At 38.3% G+C, this 17,887-nt stretch overlaps 1 protein-coding gene across 2 annotated transcripts; it reads left to right on the top strand.

Moving 5' to 3' along the window:
- The first annotated feature begins 226 nt into the window (after window positions 1–226).
- On the top strand, window positions 227–17,763 carry ZBTB41 (zinc finger and BTB domain containing 41). 2 transcript variants are annotated; one of them, XM_082287071.1, is made up of 11 exons: window positions 227–341; window positions 1,013–2,248; window positions 3,417–3,624; window positions 4,343–4,412; window positions 6,838–6,985; window positions 7,682–7,811; window positions 8,372–8,467; window positions 8,997–9,103; window positions 10,541–10,646; window positions 11,657–11,745; window positions 12,486–17,763. In XM_082287071.1, exons 2-11 carry the CDS (start codon window positions 1,126–1,128, stop codon window positions 13,127–13,129), a joined length of 2,721 nt encoding a protein of 906 aa, XP_082143197.1. In that variant the 5' UTR covers window positions 227–341; window positions 1,013–1,125; the 3' UTR covers window positions 13,130–17,763. The 2 variants fall into 2 exon arrangements, with proteins under 2 accessions (XP_082143197.1, XP_082143198.1); XM_082287072.1 differs by having other exon boundaries at window positions 245–341; window positions 1,045–2,248.
- The last annotated feature ends 124 nt before the right edge of the window (window positions 17,764–17,887 follow it).

Below are 17,887 nucleotides of genomic sequence, written 5' to 3'. Positions count from 1 at the left end.
ACTCAGGGGGGTATCATGGCGCAGAGCCGGTAGCAGCTCGGCCCTCCCGAGTCCCTGCCGCTGTTTGGGCGACCTCTCCCGCTTCTTGCTCGCTATTTTTACCCTGCGGGCGGCGTTCTGGGGCTGGGCCCTGCCAGGGCGCGGCCCCCTCACGGCCCCGGTCCCCTCACGGCCCCGGTCCCGCCCGCGCAGCCGCCGCGCCCCGCCCCGCCCCGCTCGGAAGCGCCGCCGTGACCCCGCTGACGCGGACGGCGGTCCCGGAAGCGGCGGGCGCGGGGCCGGACCGGGGGCAGCGGCGTTGGGCGGCCGAGCGGCCCCGGGGAGCGCCCGGCGCCGCGCAGGTGCGAGGGACGGGGCTGCGCCGGGGGCAGCGCGGGGAACGGGACGGGACGGGACGGGACGGGACGGGACGGGACGGGACAGGGGGGCGGGTGCGGCCATTTTAAGCACCGCGGGACGGCGGCGTCCTCGGTGCCCCCGCGCTCGGTGCCGCCGATCCCGCTCGGGCCGGCCCTGCGCCGCCCTGCTCTGGGCGGGGGACAAAGGCAGCGTCCCCGGGTCCCCGGGCCGGGAGAAGCGCGGCCGCTCGGCGGGGACAGGCGCGGCAGGGCCGGGCCAGGCGGCCCCGGCAGGCACCCGGGCGGGTCTGGCCCGGCCCGAGCAGCAGCTGGGGTGGCTTTGCCCTGGTAGGGTGAAACGGAAAGAGAACGAGCTTCGGTGTTATAATAATAACAGCAGTGCACGTCTGCCTGGAGTGGTGCACAGGCTAAATGCGGCCGGGAGCCGAGCGAAGCCAGCCCAGCCGCCGCCTTAGAGCTAATAATAGGCAGTGTCTGCTCGCTGGCTCGCGGCAGGTTATGCCGTGGTCTGAAACGCGAATAGATTTTAATGATTTAATAAAAGCCGCAGTTCCGCAGATACATAAAACTAACAGTGACATATAGAAAGCATTATTAAAAAGTGAAGTAATGTTTAAGTGCTAAGAATAATTTTTATCATAATTCTTTTGCAGAGTATGAAATTACTGTTGCATATTTTCTTAAGGTCCGGAGCAGAACCAAGTCTTCACAGGAATTCTTTGCTAATCACCTATGAAGCTCCTGATCCTGAAGTTGCACTTTTGCAATGAAGAAAAGGAGACGGCTCGCTGCAAGTCTAAATGAAAAGGTTCATCTTGGCCATGAGAAAGATACTTCAGAACAGATTCTTGTAGTGGACTGTGCACAACAAATTGTCTCCAAGTCTGCAGAAATAGCTCCTGCAGATCAACTCGGATCTTCCCAAGAACTTTCACCATCACCAGAACAAAGAAAGCTCCTAAGCTCATTGCAATATAACAAAAATCTACTTAAATACTTAAATGACGATAGACAGAAACACCCGTCGTTTTGTGATTTACTCATAATTGTAGAAGGAAAAGAATTTAGTGCTCACAAAGTTGTTGTGGCTGTTGGGAGTAGTTATTTTCATGCGTGTTTGAGTAAAAATCCAAGCACCGATGTCGTCACATTAGATCATGTAACTCATTCTGTCTTTCAACATTTGCTTGAGTTTCTTTACACTTCTGAGTTTTTTGTGTATAAAAATGAAATTCCATTAGTGCTGGAAGCGGCAAAATTTTTAGATATCATAGATGCAGTGAAGTTACTAAATAACGAAAGCGTTTCCAATGTACAGACTGATGTGGTAACTGATGCCCCTACACCAGTAGAAACACTCAGTGAACTGACAGGTAAACTATTAAATAGTCATCAGTGCACTTTTTGTGGTCGAAGTTTCTGTTACAAGAAGTCCTTAGAAAATCATTTGGCTAAAGCCCACCGCCCCCTTTCCCTGGAAAGAAAGCATGGGTTAAAAATGGTTGAGAAGGCCAGCTTTTCCACCAGACGCTCCACGAGAAGCCGTAAATGTCCAGCTAAATTCGATACCAGTGACAATGAAAGTGGTGATGCCTCTGACAGCAATTTGGAAAAAGTCAGTTCTGACAAGGAGACATCTGAGAGAAGTGAATTTGAAGACAGTGAAAGTGAGTGCAATGCAGATGAAGACGGGCAGGAAGAGGAAATGTCCGGTGAAGATTCGGAATCTGAAGAACAGAGCGAAAAGGAACAGAATGATGCTGAAGAGGGTTCTGAGGCAGTTGACTCAATGGGGAATATTCCTGAAGGTTTAGCTCCAGTCATCATTCAAAGCAGTAGCAAAAAACTACTGCAGTGTCCCAAGTGTGACAAAAAGTTTGATCGAATAGGTAAGAGTGAGGTTGATCTTGTTCGTGGTGGTGTTGTTTATGTAGGAAATAAACCAAGCTTTTTCTCTGTCCTGGAGGGTGAACATAAGAATTTCTGGATCATCTCACTGATCCAGTGTGCTGCTAATTTCTTGAAGTGTATTAAGTTATGTCTGTGGTGCTAAATAGTTTAAATAAATTATCTGAGCAAATTATTTTAAAAATCTGCAAATACTACATTTATTTCTCTTTCACTGCTCTGGATTCTAGTTATTAGCGTGGTGTGTAAAAGCTCAGCTACTGTGCAGAAATAAGTGGCTTGTGAATTTTCGGGTTGGAATGGTACATTTTGGTTCTGCACACATTGGAAGCCCTGTTCTCTTTGCACTTCCGTAACTTAGAATTCTGGTTCTCAAAAAATGCATGACAAGCATGCATTAAAACAAGTGATACATAAAGTATTTCTTTATAAGCTTATATTACAATGGACAATTGACTTATATGTAAATTTGTGAGCTACAGAAGCTCATAAATTTAACAGTACTATACAGCAGGATGCATGTATGTTCTACAGAGAAAAAAGTAAAATCTAGTACAAAGCAGAGAGGCTGCTATTGACTCGAGGTAGGTTTATCCACAGGGTAGGACAGAATTCTGTCCTTAGAAGAAAATTGGCAAACAGAAGAGGAAATACAAGTGATGTGAAAGAAATGAGTGAGTAGCATTTTTGTTTATGGTAGTGTGTTGGGTCCCAAATACAGATAATGTGCAAGGGTCTATATGTTTCGTTCAGTGTTTTGCTATTTGAAAGTACCTTAAGATTATCAGTTTGTTGTGAGGCTGTTCCCCATTCTGCAAAGGTACTTCATGATCAGTGTAGTGAAAGAATAGTACTGTAACTTGCAGTATTTAAGAACAGACTATGCTGTAGGGTTGAACAAGAGTGACTTGTAACCCTTGCACAGATTTACGGGAAGATGGAAGTGTTTGGAGGGACCTTGGATCAAACACACAGGTGAGCACTGGGCAGTTTTCGGTGCTGTAAGCCAGCAGGAATCTTTAGATGGATGTAGGGGTTACTTAGAGCTTGACTACATGTGAGAGACATTCTAGAACAAACCCCCAAACATGCCTATTACAGGTGATTCCTGTTACAGTTCATGCTAACAGATTTCATTTTGTTGTCCAGGCAAATACGAGAGCCACACACGTGTCCACACGGGTGAGAAGCCTTTTGAATGTGATATTTGTCACCAGCGCTACTCAACCAAGTCCAACCTGACAGTCCACAGAAAGAAACACTCCAGTGACACTGACTTCCATAAGAAGGAACACAAATGTCCCTACTGCAATAAGCTGCATGCAAGCAAAAAGACCTTAGCAAAGCACGTCAAGAGGCAAGTATGAGCTTAATGTGTCTGGCATTTCTGAAGAAGCACTTTTTTCATTTCAGAAGTGAAGACAAACATATGTATAAATAGAGCATATTTTGCATTATTTTTATAACTATTTTTTTCAAATAAGTGCCTTTTTAGAGGGCATGGGGATTAGCAGTATCACCTAACCTGCTGTAAGAAATAGCAGTAGTGCTTCTATGGGGGTTGTGCCAAAAGTTTTTATTATAAATTTTAGAAACTTTCAGATGAGCTAGCACAGTCAGTCAGAAGACATCAGTCTTAATAATTAGCTGTACTGCTTTTAATGTGAAGGCAGAATAAAATACCTTCTTTAGTTTTAGATGTCAGTGTTTTACTGTTGATGATAACAGGTGTCTAAACCATTTCTATGCAGATTCTTTTAGATAAATAATTTATGACAGGTCTGATTGTAAGGTATTATTTTCATACTGCTTTTTTCCTTCTTTCTTTGTAAATATCCATAAGTTGAAACTGCCCTCTCTCTTATCAACTGTTGTATGAGGTTCTACAGGAATCTATAGTCAACACTATTTTCCAGTTACTCGTGTCATTAGAATTGTTTCAGTATCAGTGTTCTGTTCTGCCAGTGTGGTGATCAAGTTCGATTACCTATAAAGCTTAGAAATAGATATTTAGTATTTGGATCATCTTCATCTTAGAAAGCTATGACTACTTTCAGCTTCTGTCTTTCACCTAGGTTTCATCCAGAGAATGTACAAGAATTTCTTTCTATCAAGAAGACAAAAAGTGAAGGTTGGAAGTGTGATGTAAGTAATCCTTCAGTATATTTGTTGTTTTCATATAGAGTTCACCTTCTGTCAACTTTAGCGAAAATCTGGTGTGTGTTTGTGAAATCTCAGAAGGCATTGTGAGTGATGGTTACACATTTCCTCTATATGCTGATTTAAGGACTGAACTTTGTCTATATGTACAGCCTCTGGTCAGATAAACAATACCAATTTGAATTCTAAAATAGTTAGAGGCAGTATTTTTTGATGTGATCAGTTATTACTGTTATTCAAATACATCCGTTTACAGATGATTAGACTTGAGTATTATGAATACTTTAAAAACAGTATTTGCTCTCCTGTTAATTACACACATCAAGCACAGACTATAAAATATCCTGTTTTAGGAAGGATCTCTCTATAGTGAGGAAAATACATGTTAAATATGAAACACTTTCTCATTTGGCTGCATATGCATGTCAGCAGAGTTGTAAATTTGTGCTAAATTTATCTCTAGTTGTAAAAGCATAGAATACTTTCTTTGATTTTCCCCAGGAGAGGTATATGTGTGAAACTACATCTGCTTTAAAAAGGAGCTTGTAGAGTTTCCATTCTCTATGTGTATGCTGCCAAATAATGTTTTAAGGTTTCAGACGTGGGGTTTTGTTGTTGTTATGTTTTTTTTTAAGGGAATTGGTTTCCTTTTTGGTTTTAAGGGCAGCTGTTCCATTTATGTAAGCTGCTGTATGCTGCTGTATGTCTGTAATATTAGGGGCTGTAGCATAATTACTAACCTTGCTTTATTTGGGAACTTTCACTTGTACACATACAGTAGGAAGTTGGGAGATATCAGATGTAGGAATTTGTAGTGTTCATTGTGCAGCTGTTGGGATCATGGTTCGAGGTTTTTACATGGTTCTGCAAAGGGTGAAGTTCATCAACTTCCTGGTGAAGTTGTATTGTGTGAGCGTGTTACAGATTCTGTTTGTTACTAGATAAGAAACATTTTAATAGTGGCAATCAATTGTGCAACATTGTTGACATTTGTCCTGGGAAAGTGTGTTACCAGATGAGTGATTTGAGGAGTTCCACTTCCTAGTTTGTGGGTTTATTTTTTAACTTGAAAATGGTAAATAGAAATTTTTAAAGAAGTGAGCTGCTTCTCTTTCTTGTACAGCTCATGTGCATTGAAAATTGACTTGAATTAAAAGCAGGTAGAATTCCAGCTTTTCTAGCAGTTGGAAATTGAACAGGACCCTTGGGTGCTGTGCCGGGACTTTGTTTTCAGTTTGTATGGTGTGCTCTGAGAGCAAAGGTGCCACAGATGTAAGCTGCAGGATTCATTAAGGTTGTTGGCTTATGCTGTAATCCATTTGTGAACAGCAGGGTTTGCTGACCATATTTTAATCCTTGAGGAATATGAGCAAATTAACACAAACAATAGATATTAATAATAAGGAAAAGCAAGAGGGCTTTATAGTTTGTTCAAATCCGGTTTTTCTTACACATATATTTAACATTAATGAGTTTTTAAACAAATAAAGCTGCTGCTTTTGATTTCCTTATTCATGTTTGCTCTGAGAAGCTGATTGCATGAGTTAATATGTGGGAGTTGTAGTGCTCAGTTGAGCTGTCATAAACAACAGCAGAAGTCTCACAGGGAAATAAGTGAGCACTCTGTTGGTTTATGTTGAAGCATAGGACCCTGATGATAGATTGTAATACCTGGTTTAAGTGCCTAAATTTGAGCTGTGGATTCAGTTCTGTAATTGTACTGCATACTTACTTTAGTCACTACTAATAATTCTTGAACATTTCCGTTTTGGTTAATGTGAAAGCAGTACTAAAAAGCACACATAATGTTAGGCTTGTGAAGGTCCTGTAGTTCTAAAATATATTTTGAGTTATATTTCTTTGTTGGTATTGGCATTTTCTCTTGAATATCTGCTGTCATAGAATTTCCCAGAGGAAATAAAGGAACAGGTATGACTCAGGTTCTACAGTAGCTTATGCTACAGCAATTTTTACCACAGTCCAACTAAGCTGTTTCAGCATCCAAAACCAAGCCAAAGCTATTTGCTTTTTTTAATTAGGTTATTTTCTGCTGAGTTACTGTGTTGAAACAGTCTAGGAAGAGAATCTGGGAAGTGCTGGAGTCAGTAGAAAGAAGGACTGGGGAGGAAGGTGTAACTGCGTGCAGGATTTGCCAGTAGTCGATCTAGGCTGCCATGGATCTGCATCCTCATCTGTGCAGTACAGTTGTCTATGGCTTATGTAGAGCACAGGTTGGTGCAAGGCTTTACATAGAGTACGCTTTACTGGCATAGAGTAGGCTTTTGAAGAATGCCTGTTCAATTTTACATTGGTGCAGAGAGCAGATAAAATAAACTGTTAGGAGTTTATGAATAGGAAAAGAATCTGGTTATAACTGATGTATTTTTGACAAAATGTGTTATCATTTCAGATTTGTAAGAAATCTTTCACTCGAAGACCTCACTTAGAAGAGCATATGATCCTTCACTCTCAGGATAAACCCTTCAAATGTACCTACTGTGAAGAGCATTTTAAATCCCGGTTTGCAAGACTGAAACATCAAGAAAAATTCCATCTCGGTATAGAAACCTCCTTCTGACATGTAAACACTAGATTTAAAGTAAAACCTTCCCCACCATTTTATGTCCTGGTCAGTCTGGTTTCCACCTCACCTCTTTTTGCAGTTCTCTCTTCCACTTTTGGGGGAGAGTTGTTTGAGGGTTTTTTTTTGGTTGGGTTTTTACTTTTGTGTTCAGCTGCCTTTTTGAGGCATTCTGTTGTACCCAAAAAAGTCAGAATCTTGAGGGGGAAGAAGAATTAATGTTAGTTTAATTTGAAAACTTTTTTGCATGAAATTGATTCTCAGCTATGGAGTCAGATTCTTCCTCAAGTTTTCAAAAGACCTTTTCCTTTCCTCCTGAAGTATTCTGCAGACTTTTTTATACAACTGATTGTTTCTGCTGGGTAGGAACTAGATGGGTGGTAGGAATTTATTATTTCAAGTGGTCTAATTTGGCTTAGTTGATTTTGACTATGAATTCTAAATTTTTTGCTTTACGGTCATGAAATTTGCCAAAATACCAGGTCTTCGAAGTAACTTAGCAGAAAGCTCACAAAATCTGACTAAAGTATCCTGGCTGTACTAAACATGAATAATTTGTTAGCCAAAACTTTTGCTTTGTAAATTGATGAGGATTTTCAAAAGTAACCAGTCTGGACTTGTAGTTTAGTTTAGCTGACAGTCAATCCTGCTCTGTGTGTCTGTCTGCTTGTAGGGCCTTTTCCTTGTGATATCTGTGGCCGCCAGTTTAATGACACAGGGAATCTGAAACGCCACATAGAATGTACTCATGGGGGAAAGAGGAAATGGACGTGTTTCATCTGTGGAAAATCCGTCAGGGAACGGTAAGGACTTGGCTGACTACTTCAACTTCAGCAGAACACAGAAATCTTTAGCATACTTTGATTGCTGTTGAGTGTGCTTTGTGTTTTAAACATAAATGAGACCATTTCAGAGCATTAGTGTATTAAAAGGTAGTGCCGGAGCCACAGGTAGCATATGGTTTTCTGATCACCTCTAAAATTAAGGGTGACAACTGTAGGTAATTAGTTATGAAGTGCAAATATATTAAGAAAGTCTTACCTCTCATTCACTTCACTTACAGTTTCTCTGTTGTGCAAAAACATCTTGCAATTTTTTGGGAAAGATGTTTTCTTTAATGTATGTTTTCCAAATTTGTGTTTCATTTCTTTCCTGCTACTGTTTCTGGATCCAGTTGGTTCAGTAAATAGGTTGCCAGACTGTCTTTGAATGCATGTATAGGTGTGTATATCTGAATTTATACTGTCATTTGGATATATTGTGATCCATCACAGTAAAAGAAATTGAGAAAATTATAGTATGCTTCACTTTAAAGTGGCAGGAACAGTGCTTAAAATTACATTTTACTGGCTTTGTTAAACAGAACAACTTTGAAGGAACATCTGAGAATTCACAGTGGAGAGAAGCCGCATCTTTGCAGTATTTGTGGGCAGAGTTTTCGTCATGGAAGCTCTTACAGGTACAGATTTTTATTAAACAAGCTGCTAAACTGTTTTGCTTATTTGGTGATATATATGTGTTCATGTAATTGATATAATTCTTTATAATGTATGTGTTTGATGTACTCCACCTCTGAGAGCATTAGTGCATGTTCTAAACATCTTTCAATATTTAAAATATTTTAATAATCTGTGAGAATTCATTTAATTTTTAATACATTAATGGCTTAACCACAAACAAAACCCTCTACAAATCTTTTCTCAGAGCTGAGTTTTTGCACATCTAAAACTTCTGCGTTTTTGTTACTCAAAGAGAAAATAAGCAGAGGACTAAAATATCCCCCTAAATTAATGCCACATAAGAGAGTTTAGCTCAGTTCTCTCTTGCTTTTTAAGAGCAATTTAGGTGCACCTCAGCTGAAAGTTACTTCCTGGTACTTAACGTGAAGCATTAAAGACTGCATTTTCTGCTGTTTTCCATCGAATTAGCAGTACAGGTTATGTTAACAAAATTACATTTTGTGGTTATGTTTATGACTAAATATGCAGACTTCATCTAAGAGTGCATCATGATGACAAAAGATACGAATGTGAAGAATGTGGGAAGACATTTATTCGGCATGACCATCTGACAAAACACAAAAAAATACATTCAGGTAGGTATTTTCTTTGGAAATTTGCTTCAAAATTACTATTTTGAAATAACACCAAATAAAAAATTCCTTATGGATTTTTTTTTTTCAGTACATGGAATGTTTTAGGCCTGATAAAAGTTCCTGCCACTCTTTTTAAGGTTTACGAAAGTAGGGTTAATCGTACATGTTTTAAAAGTTTAAAAGCCAAATGTTTCCTCCATGATACCATAGAAAGCCGAGGGACAGTCAAAAACATGTAACAGTGAATTGCTTTAAAAATCATAAATACATAAAGCAAAAGTGAAAAAGGAGGATTTTTTAATGAGTTCAGATTTCTTTTTTTTAATAGCAGTTGTGTGAAACACTATTGCCACAATGCAGAAGAAGCTGTCAGAGTCTCTGTCAAAGTTTGTACACTGATCACTTTAATTTAAGAACATCAGAGAGGTGTTTCTGAAGTCCCTCTTATGGGAAGGAGGGAAGGAAGGCTGAAGGAATCAGCCCTACGAACAGATGGGGATGATCAGGAGGAAGAAAAATAATCTGTTGCACTGAGAGCAGAAAGGTTATCAAATGTATAGGAAGAGCAAAGATTCACTGGTGACTTCTTTACGACAGGATCCAGAGGAAATACGGCCTTCTAGGAGGCAAAATACTTTCTAGGCAGCATGAAAATAGGAAAGTGATCAGAGTCTAAACTTCCTGAGTCTTTATTTGAAAGACAGCTTCTTTCCTGGTGTTTGAAGTCATAATACCTGCTATGAAATAAAGAAATCTTTGAAAACTCCAAGTACCCAAAAAAAAAAAAAAAAAAAAAAAAAAGGAAAAAAAATCCTCTTTTCTGCTCTATTTGCTTTTCCCCCCTCTAGAAAGTTACATTCTTTGACTGTCCACACCCCTACTTACATGAGAAGAAATATTCTGCCACTTTGTGGAAGATCTCAAGATGACTAAAAAGCATCAAGATACTTTTAAACAGCAGCATAAAAGAAAAAGGTAACTATGTACATCAGGATAATTAAAAAGAGAAATACTGTGGTGTAATTTTAAGTTCGACAAATCAGTAGCTGAAAATAATTGGTATGTTTCAATGAGCTTCTCTTTTAAAACAGCTGAATTATTGAAGGTATCACTTTTCAGGTCATAATGAAGAGAGTACATTCCCAGTCATTCACTTGTACCTCCCATGCAGTGAGCGTTTGGGGAAGTGTCTCTTGACTTGAACACAAATTTCTTTATAGGAATGGTATGGAATAGTCCTACATAAAAAGTGGTAAAATCCTTACTCTGATAGAACCATCATGCTTGCTGAATTTTCTTCTTTGGTAAGAGAGAATCCTTCTCCAAGTGAGGTGTGGAAGAGCTTGATGGGCTGAACTTTGGGAACATGGTATAGTCATAGACATATAATAAATTCCAAAAGATTTAACCAAAATTTATTGAATTTTGCCCTTGTAGGTGAAAAAGCACATCAGTGTGAGGAATGTGGAAAATGTTTTGGCCGTCGAGATCACCTTACTGTTCATTATAAAAGTGTTCATCTAGGGGAGAAAGTTTGGCAGAAGTAAGTATGGGGTTTTTACAACTGCATAAATATTTCTGTGCTGTAATTGATGTTGTTGGGACTTGGATGTGTGAGCAGAATTCTGCTAAACTGTGTGTTTGTCATGCCTGTACCTCAGTCTTGATAGAGATATCATTATTACAGTTTGAAGGGGATGTCAGAAAATTGCCTTCACAATTTAAGCAGGATACTTCCTTTGTAGCATAATTAAGTAAATAAAAGCATTAAAAAGGATCAGATTTTAATCTGTCAATTTTATCTGTCTCAGTGTGTTCTTAGTTGATGGTTTGCTGTAATATTCTCATTGCAGACTAGTTAAAACTGAATTTATACTCATCATGTAAGCGCTGTGAGAATTATCTCACACTTAAGGTATTTTAGAAGCTAGCAGCAGATTAGTGGCTCTGAAAGTAGGTAAAAACTTTTAAACCCCTTTATGTCTCGAAAATGCAATAGGGTTTTAAAATTCTTGAGCTCTAAAAATAAACCTCTCAGAGATTTGACACAAACAGCCCTAGCTGTTTTTCAGATGATGTGTTTTAGCTGTTAGTACCCACTAGTGTTGTGTAGAATCCATTAAAGACATGTCTGATTTAAAAGTACAGTGCATTGCTTATTCTGGTTTTTTCCCTTAGTAGGTAGTAGCCTACCTAGAAATTCGGCTATTCCTAGAATCTTATTTGTGGCCTGATTCTGTCAAAGTAAAAGCTCCTTGTGGGTGTTGGGCAAAAAAATGTTACTTATGGAGATTTTTGGGGTTAAAAAAGAAGTTTTGGTAAATTTGTTCTTTGAATACTTAAATGTCATCCTGGCAGAGAATAAAATTGAATATTGAAAAGAATCTGCTTGACCTTATTGGTATGTAGAGGCTGGGAAATAGGAACATAAGTGAGGAAATTTGGAAAGTTTGATATTTAGCTATTTTGCAGTTAAAGAAAGGACTGTGCACATAGCTTTACTGTTAGTTGGTTACAAAAAAATAACATGAAATGTCTTTTTTTTCTTTAAAGATATAAAGCAACATTTCACCAGTGTGAAGTCTGTAAGAAAGTTTTTAAAGGGAAATCAAGTTTGGAAATGCATTTTAGGACACATTCAGGTAAAAATAAAATAATCCCCAACGTAGGAATGTATTTTTATGCATCAATATTGATTCAGTTATTTAATTCATTATGGCTGTTGAGCATTCAGAACAAGAGTAGGAGAAAGCAGCAAGATTTTATTCATTCTCATATGCTGGCCATTCCTGAATACAGTTCTCCCTCTGTTTAGCTGGAACAGTGATAATCTCAGCTCAGGTTTGTGGGACACTCTACACCTCCTCTTTAGTTCAGTGGTGTGTGTTCTTGACAAATTTACCCAGACCTTCTAAATGTTTCTGTGCTCCAGACATTATTGCATTTCAAGTAGTAATCTAAACAAAGATTGAACTCCCTTTGGAAAGAGTTATGTCCTTTCTGTTTGACTTTGTTTTTCCTGCCTTGTATTTAGGAAAACCATTGTCCTTTTAAAATGGGTAGAAGTACAAACTGAACTAATTTAATCCCAGTATCATAACAGTTGAAGGACTGTTTTTTTAAAATTGATTTTGTATTCTAAAGTAAGTCCAAAGTATTGTATGAGAGAATTGTATGTAAGGAGAAGAGCATGCCAATATAACTTCTAAACAAACTGCTGATGACTCTCTTGATTCCAGAGTTGATGTTAAACTTACACTGTTTTTCAGTAAAATTGTTTTATAGTAGGTCTTGATGCCATAAACCATGGAAAGTATTTGCATATTTATGTATGATCTGGTATTACTCAGAAGAGCTAATTGTTACTTCTCTGTCTTTGCAGGTGAGAAGCCCTACAAATGTCAGATCTGTAATCAGTCTTTCAGAATTAAGAAGACATTGACGAAACACATGGTTATTCATTCAGATGCTCGACCTTTTAATTGCCAACACTGCAATGCAACATTTAAACGAAAAGACAAGCTGAAGTACCACATTGATCATGTTCATGGATCTAAGGCTGCAGAAGAGGCATTGGAATCTTCTCCAGAGGAAAAGCTAGTCTCCTTACCAGTGCAGTACACCTCTGATGACAAGGTTTACCAAACTGAGGCTAAACAGTATGTGGAACAGTCCAAAGCATATCAATCAGAAGCCAAAACTTTGCTGCAGAATGTATCCCCAGAAGTGTGTGTGCCTGTGACTCTGGTCCCTGTTCCCATGCCAGACCCCCAAGCAGAGCTGGTGCAGCACAGTGCTCAGTCCCACGGCATCCTTCCCCCGCAGCCGGAGCAGCCGGATTATCAGCGAACAACGGAGCTCTCCTTCCTTGAGAAATACACCCTGACTCCACAGCCTGCAAATATTGTTCACCCTGTAAGGCCTGAGCAAATGTTGGATCCTAGAGACCAGTCATATCTTGGAACTTTACTGGGGCTAGATACAACTTCAACTGTACAGAATATTTCAAACAATGAACATTCATGATCAGACCATAACATTCCACCTAATTTACTAAGCCATCGGCCACCAGAAGGCTGATTTGGCAACTTAAGGTTTATATTTTATATTTTATTTGGACTCATTAAGTCTTCTGCATAGTTTTGGGAAAACAATTTGTTTACATAATATTTGAACATTTAGGCACATTTTGATGCATACTGAGAGAGTGTTTCTTGTGATTTTAAGAGTTTTTAAAAATCTTATAGATGGTCTTTTAAAAATAATGCTCTGAAATATCTTTTAAGGATAGTGGCTGAAAATGTAATTACATATCTGGCTATTTGCCTTTCTGCATCTCACTTTGAGTTAATATTTTAAGTGGAATAGAAAGCATTCTAAAAGAATAAAGACTATTTAAAATTCATGAAAATTTGTAAGGGTAGGCAGGGCTATGAAACACAAACTTTGAATTATGTTTCACACAGAAATTAATATATAATTTCCTTGAACCTGAGGCATTTTTGGAGGGTTTTAAAGGTGGCTAGACTCTGGAGCCTAGCCAGTGCACACAGGCACTAGGTTCTTCTGAAAAGTGATTTATGATACTTTATGAAGACACTAAACAAGGTGTTCGATGATCCCCCCTGAGTACAATTAGTCTGCCTAAATTTGCCCTCAGTTCTTCTTTGATCTCTAATATTGAATAATGCGGGAAGATTTAGACAATGGTATTGTCTAATTTTCTACTTACAGAACTTAGTTCTATATAATTTTAAGATGCATTTTTTCTTGCCTTTTCAGTCTTCTTTGTCTTCTGAAGTGTAGCCCACACTCTAACTTTGAAGGAAATGGGAGCATTTGCCACGTCATTTTAATCCATGAACAGTCACAGAGGCTTGGCATGGTTTATCCTTGCTAGAGCATAAGTGATATCAGGGTCCCACATTAATGTGCCCATTTTCAGGTTATCTGTGATAGAGGAGAAATTTAAAGACTGTTCCAGAACAGTACTTAATTTCTATTTAAAAAAAAAAAAATCAGTAATTATAAATCTCTTGTGAGTTGCTAATTAAATTGTTTTGTTTCTCACTTTCTTGTACTGTGTTTATAAACCAAAGTTAAACTCTTGAGAGTATTTTATGTCTAATTATTTTTAGCTCTTTCTTTACTAGACATAAAAACCCATTTGGAACTACAAGTCTGGTGTCACGATGAAATCTAGTATAGTTTAGCCTCATCAAACTTTCTCTTTTAAGTCTACTTTGAAAATAATTATTCTGTGTTTTTTTTGGTGAATATGATGCCAAAGAAAGTATCTGCAGTAATTTTATAATCTTCATAATTCCTCACAAGAATTATGTAGTAAGATTCCCATCTTACTAAGATGAGAATTAAGATTCAAATTTCCCCCCAGTTTTCCCTATTCTTAAATTATTATCTCAAAGAATCTTTAAAATGGGAAACTGGATTTATGTGTATTGTTGTAACTGTTAAATTTATTCAATGACCTGAACGCAGGGGAGTTGTGGTGATGAGCTCTCTTACATCACAGTTCTACAAACTCTCAAGTGACACAGATCATTTTAGATTGTATTCAGATACTTTGGTGTTAGATTCTGTTAATCACCTATTTCAGTGTTGAGCAGTGTGCAGGAGAGAGGCCAGAACTGCATCAATGTTCATATTTTGAAGCTTGTACCCTAATGGATTCTTAACCTAAACACACCAAAGATTTCTGTTAGCTGTTAAATAGTGGCAGAGTTATAGAATTTTAATTGTTACCAATATTTAAATAGGACTTAGCCAAAGAAGCACAATAGAAGTCCTAAACTTTAAAAGTTCAGTTTCTAAAACAGGACTACATATGTTTAACTGTTCTATGTTTGTATCTCTAAAGTAAAATTTAGAGCTGTGCTCTGGGAATGTTCAGACTGACATGCTGTAAATAGATCTGGGAAGAAGCTGAAGACTAGCAAATACACAGCAATAACAAGGCCATTGAATGCCACCTTCTGAAAGGACACTATCAAGTACTACCCTTCCTGCTTTCTAACTCCACCTTCATCTCCTTTAAAAATAAAACTGTTTCTGTCACCTTTACACTCCATGGCTTGAAAATGGCTGGTTTATGTGTAGTTATCAAGTCTACATGTGTGTATCATATTCATACTATTCATGTGCACACGAAACATGATTTCTACTGCATTTGTAATTGTACTGTTGAAAGTAACCCAACATCAGTGGTGTCAGTGCAGTGCTCAAACTAAAAGCCTAATTCTTTGTTATTTCTTGTCTTTTCTGTCCTACAGTAGAAATAAGGATTGTAGGATTTTGACAAAACAGTGGCTTCAAAGTGGTTGGTAAATAATTATTTCTTTTAAAGTCCAGTCTGTTTGGAAGGCACTCTAGGAAAACACTGAAATGGAATTTGGAGCATATTTACTTGATAATGTCCTTTTAAAAACTCTTTCATAATCGTGCCTTTTATATATATTCTAAAGAATGGCTTTTTCTCTAGTTCAGTTGTTTATTCAGAAAACATTAAGGTCAAAAACTTTCAAAGGGCTCCATGTTCGTGCATGCCCAACAAGAAGTGGACTATAAAAGGACTCGTTTTTCAGAAAAACGAGCTCTCTCTTTGCTGTTTGGGTGACCAGAATTACTAGTCATTCCTGGAAAAGATGACCTACTAGTTCTTTGGTGTTCTTTTGTTTGCAGATAACTCTACTAGCTAGTGTTTTTACCTGCTGGTCAGGCTGGATCATTGCCAGTTGACAGTGAAAGACAATAGGAAAGCTTATGTGCTAGATACATAGTTTTTATTTTTATTTAATATCATGAGCTATAATTCTTATGGCTTTACATCTATTTAAAATCCATATTATGAGCAAAGTAAATTTTCATGGACTGGGACTTCGTTTGGTAGGTGAAAGTATTTGGTTTCTGCATGATAGAGGATAGTTCCTGTTAGGAAGATTGGGGTTAAAGGGCAAAGGTCTGCGCCTCACAGCTCATGCGTTGAAACTCCTTAGAGTCTGCTCCCTCCATTTTAATGTGCTCATCAGAGAGTGCATGTGCTGTTAATGTGGAGGGGGCATTTACTTTAAATGTTTTATCTGGCAGTCCCTGGATCAGTTGAGCGTTTATTGCCAAAGAAGGAAGAAGCAGGTGTCTCTTAAAAAGATCTCTAAAGAGGGTTTAGTGGCACATTGCAAAAAGTTGGTCTTTTCCACATGCTGACCTTTGGGAAGAAGAGTGGAGTCCGTGCTGGTACTCCAAACTGCTGCGTGGTTCTGAGAACTTATTGCACTCGTTCTGTTTAAACATTAAATTCTGTATTTTTTTGCTAGACAAATTTCTGGTTGTAGACTGGGCTACTGCCTATAATTCTTTTAGTGGATTTTATGTTCAGTTTATTTATTTATATTGGAATTTCCTCTTTGAGCACTGACACTTTTCTTACAGAGGTGTATCCCTCATGGGTTCTTTTCACGCTGAACATCAGTCATTGTAATGGCGAAGATATTTTTTTGTAAGGCTGTGGTTTCCTTAATAATATAGCACTACTATATTATATTTCTAAAGTTGTTTCTAAAGATGGGTCATGCCAGACCACACTGACAAAAGATGTATTTGGTGTCCTCAAAGAGCTGAGCTTATTTCCCTGTAACGAATGTGAAAGAGCCTCCAGAACTGAAGAATGCTTCCAAGGAGTTGCCTCGCAATGTGCTTGATCGAACGTGAAATGTGTTACGGGCTGCTAAGGAATAAATGACCCTCAAGTTTTTAAATTTAAAATAACTTCTGTGTAGGAGTTCATGAATGTAGAATTATGAATGAATTCTGTTGTAGATGGATAGGGTTTTTTTTCCCTGATAACAATAAAAAAGGTGTGAAATTTTTCTGTATGGAACACACAAGGATACCTGATCCAGACTGTGTGTTCCCAATATGCCTGAGGCTAAAGGGAAGCAGAGTGCATTTATCTGTAGGTCCTTGTGACTCTTGCCATGTGGGATCCTGCTCTACAACGCAGTCTCACAACAGTTTGGTTATTTCATCGTGTGCATCCAAGAATGTCACTGGCAGAATGTAATGCAGGGCAGTCACTTTGCTTAAGCCCGTAAGGGTCTTTTTCATGGTTCATAAGAAATGTTTTGGTTTAAAAGGTTTTGGTGGATTAAAGGTAAAAACAACAAAATTTTTTGAATCCCCCATAACCATCTTGATCATGTTTAAATGTTGGTCCTTTTATATGAAAGAATAAGGGGAAAAGAACTCAGTATTTTGTCACTGGTATATTGAGATAATGTGTTTTAAATGTGATCTGTACAGGTTAATATTTTAGATGGAAGTCTTTAAAGTTGTCTTTTTAGGGGAAATCCTTTGCTGTAAGGAAAAGTTAGGAAGTGTACTGTAAATGTAGAAGTACTCAGTCCTATGTGTAATTTTGTTTGCTATGGAAAAGTAAAGTTCTTTTGTCTTAACATTGTGTGCTTCACAGGATTTCTTGCAGGGGTCCTTGTGCTAAGCTTTGATTTCTGCCCCCGTTTGTTTTTAAACAGCATGGAAACACAGTACGCTGTGTGTTTTTCAGTTTTAAAGTTCATGAAAGAGAAACAGATGAGACCGATGTTTTCATCGGGTTTGTGCGTCTCATTCTACTTTTAATTTTAAAATATTTTGTAAATTAAATTTATTTACAAAAAAACCACCCCATGTTGGTTTTGCTTGCTTCGTGGGTTTACTTTGCAGCGCGGGGAGGAGAGCTGTTTGTCAGGGCGGCTGCTGCCCGCCGTTGTT

This window comes from Coloeus monedula (genome assembly GCF_965178545.1).
Source record: "Coloeus monedula genome assembly, chromosome: 9".
NCBI lineage: Eukaryota > Metazoa > Chordata > Aves > Passeriformes > Corvidae > Coloeus > Coloeus monedula.
This window is presented reverse-complemented; position numbering and strand designations above follow the sequence as displayed.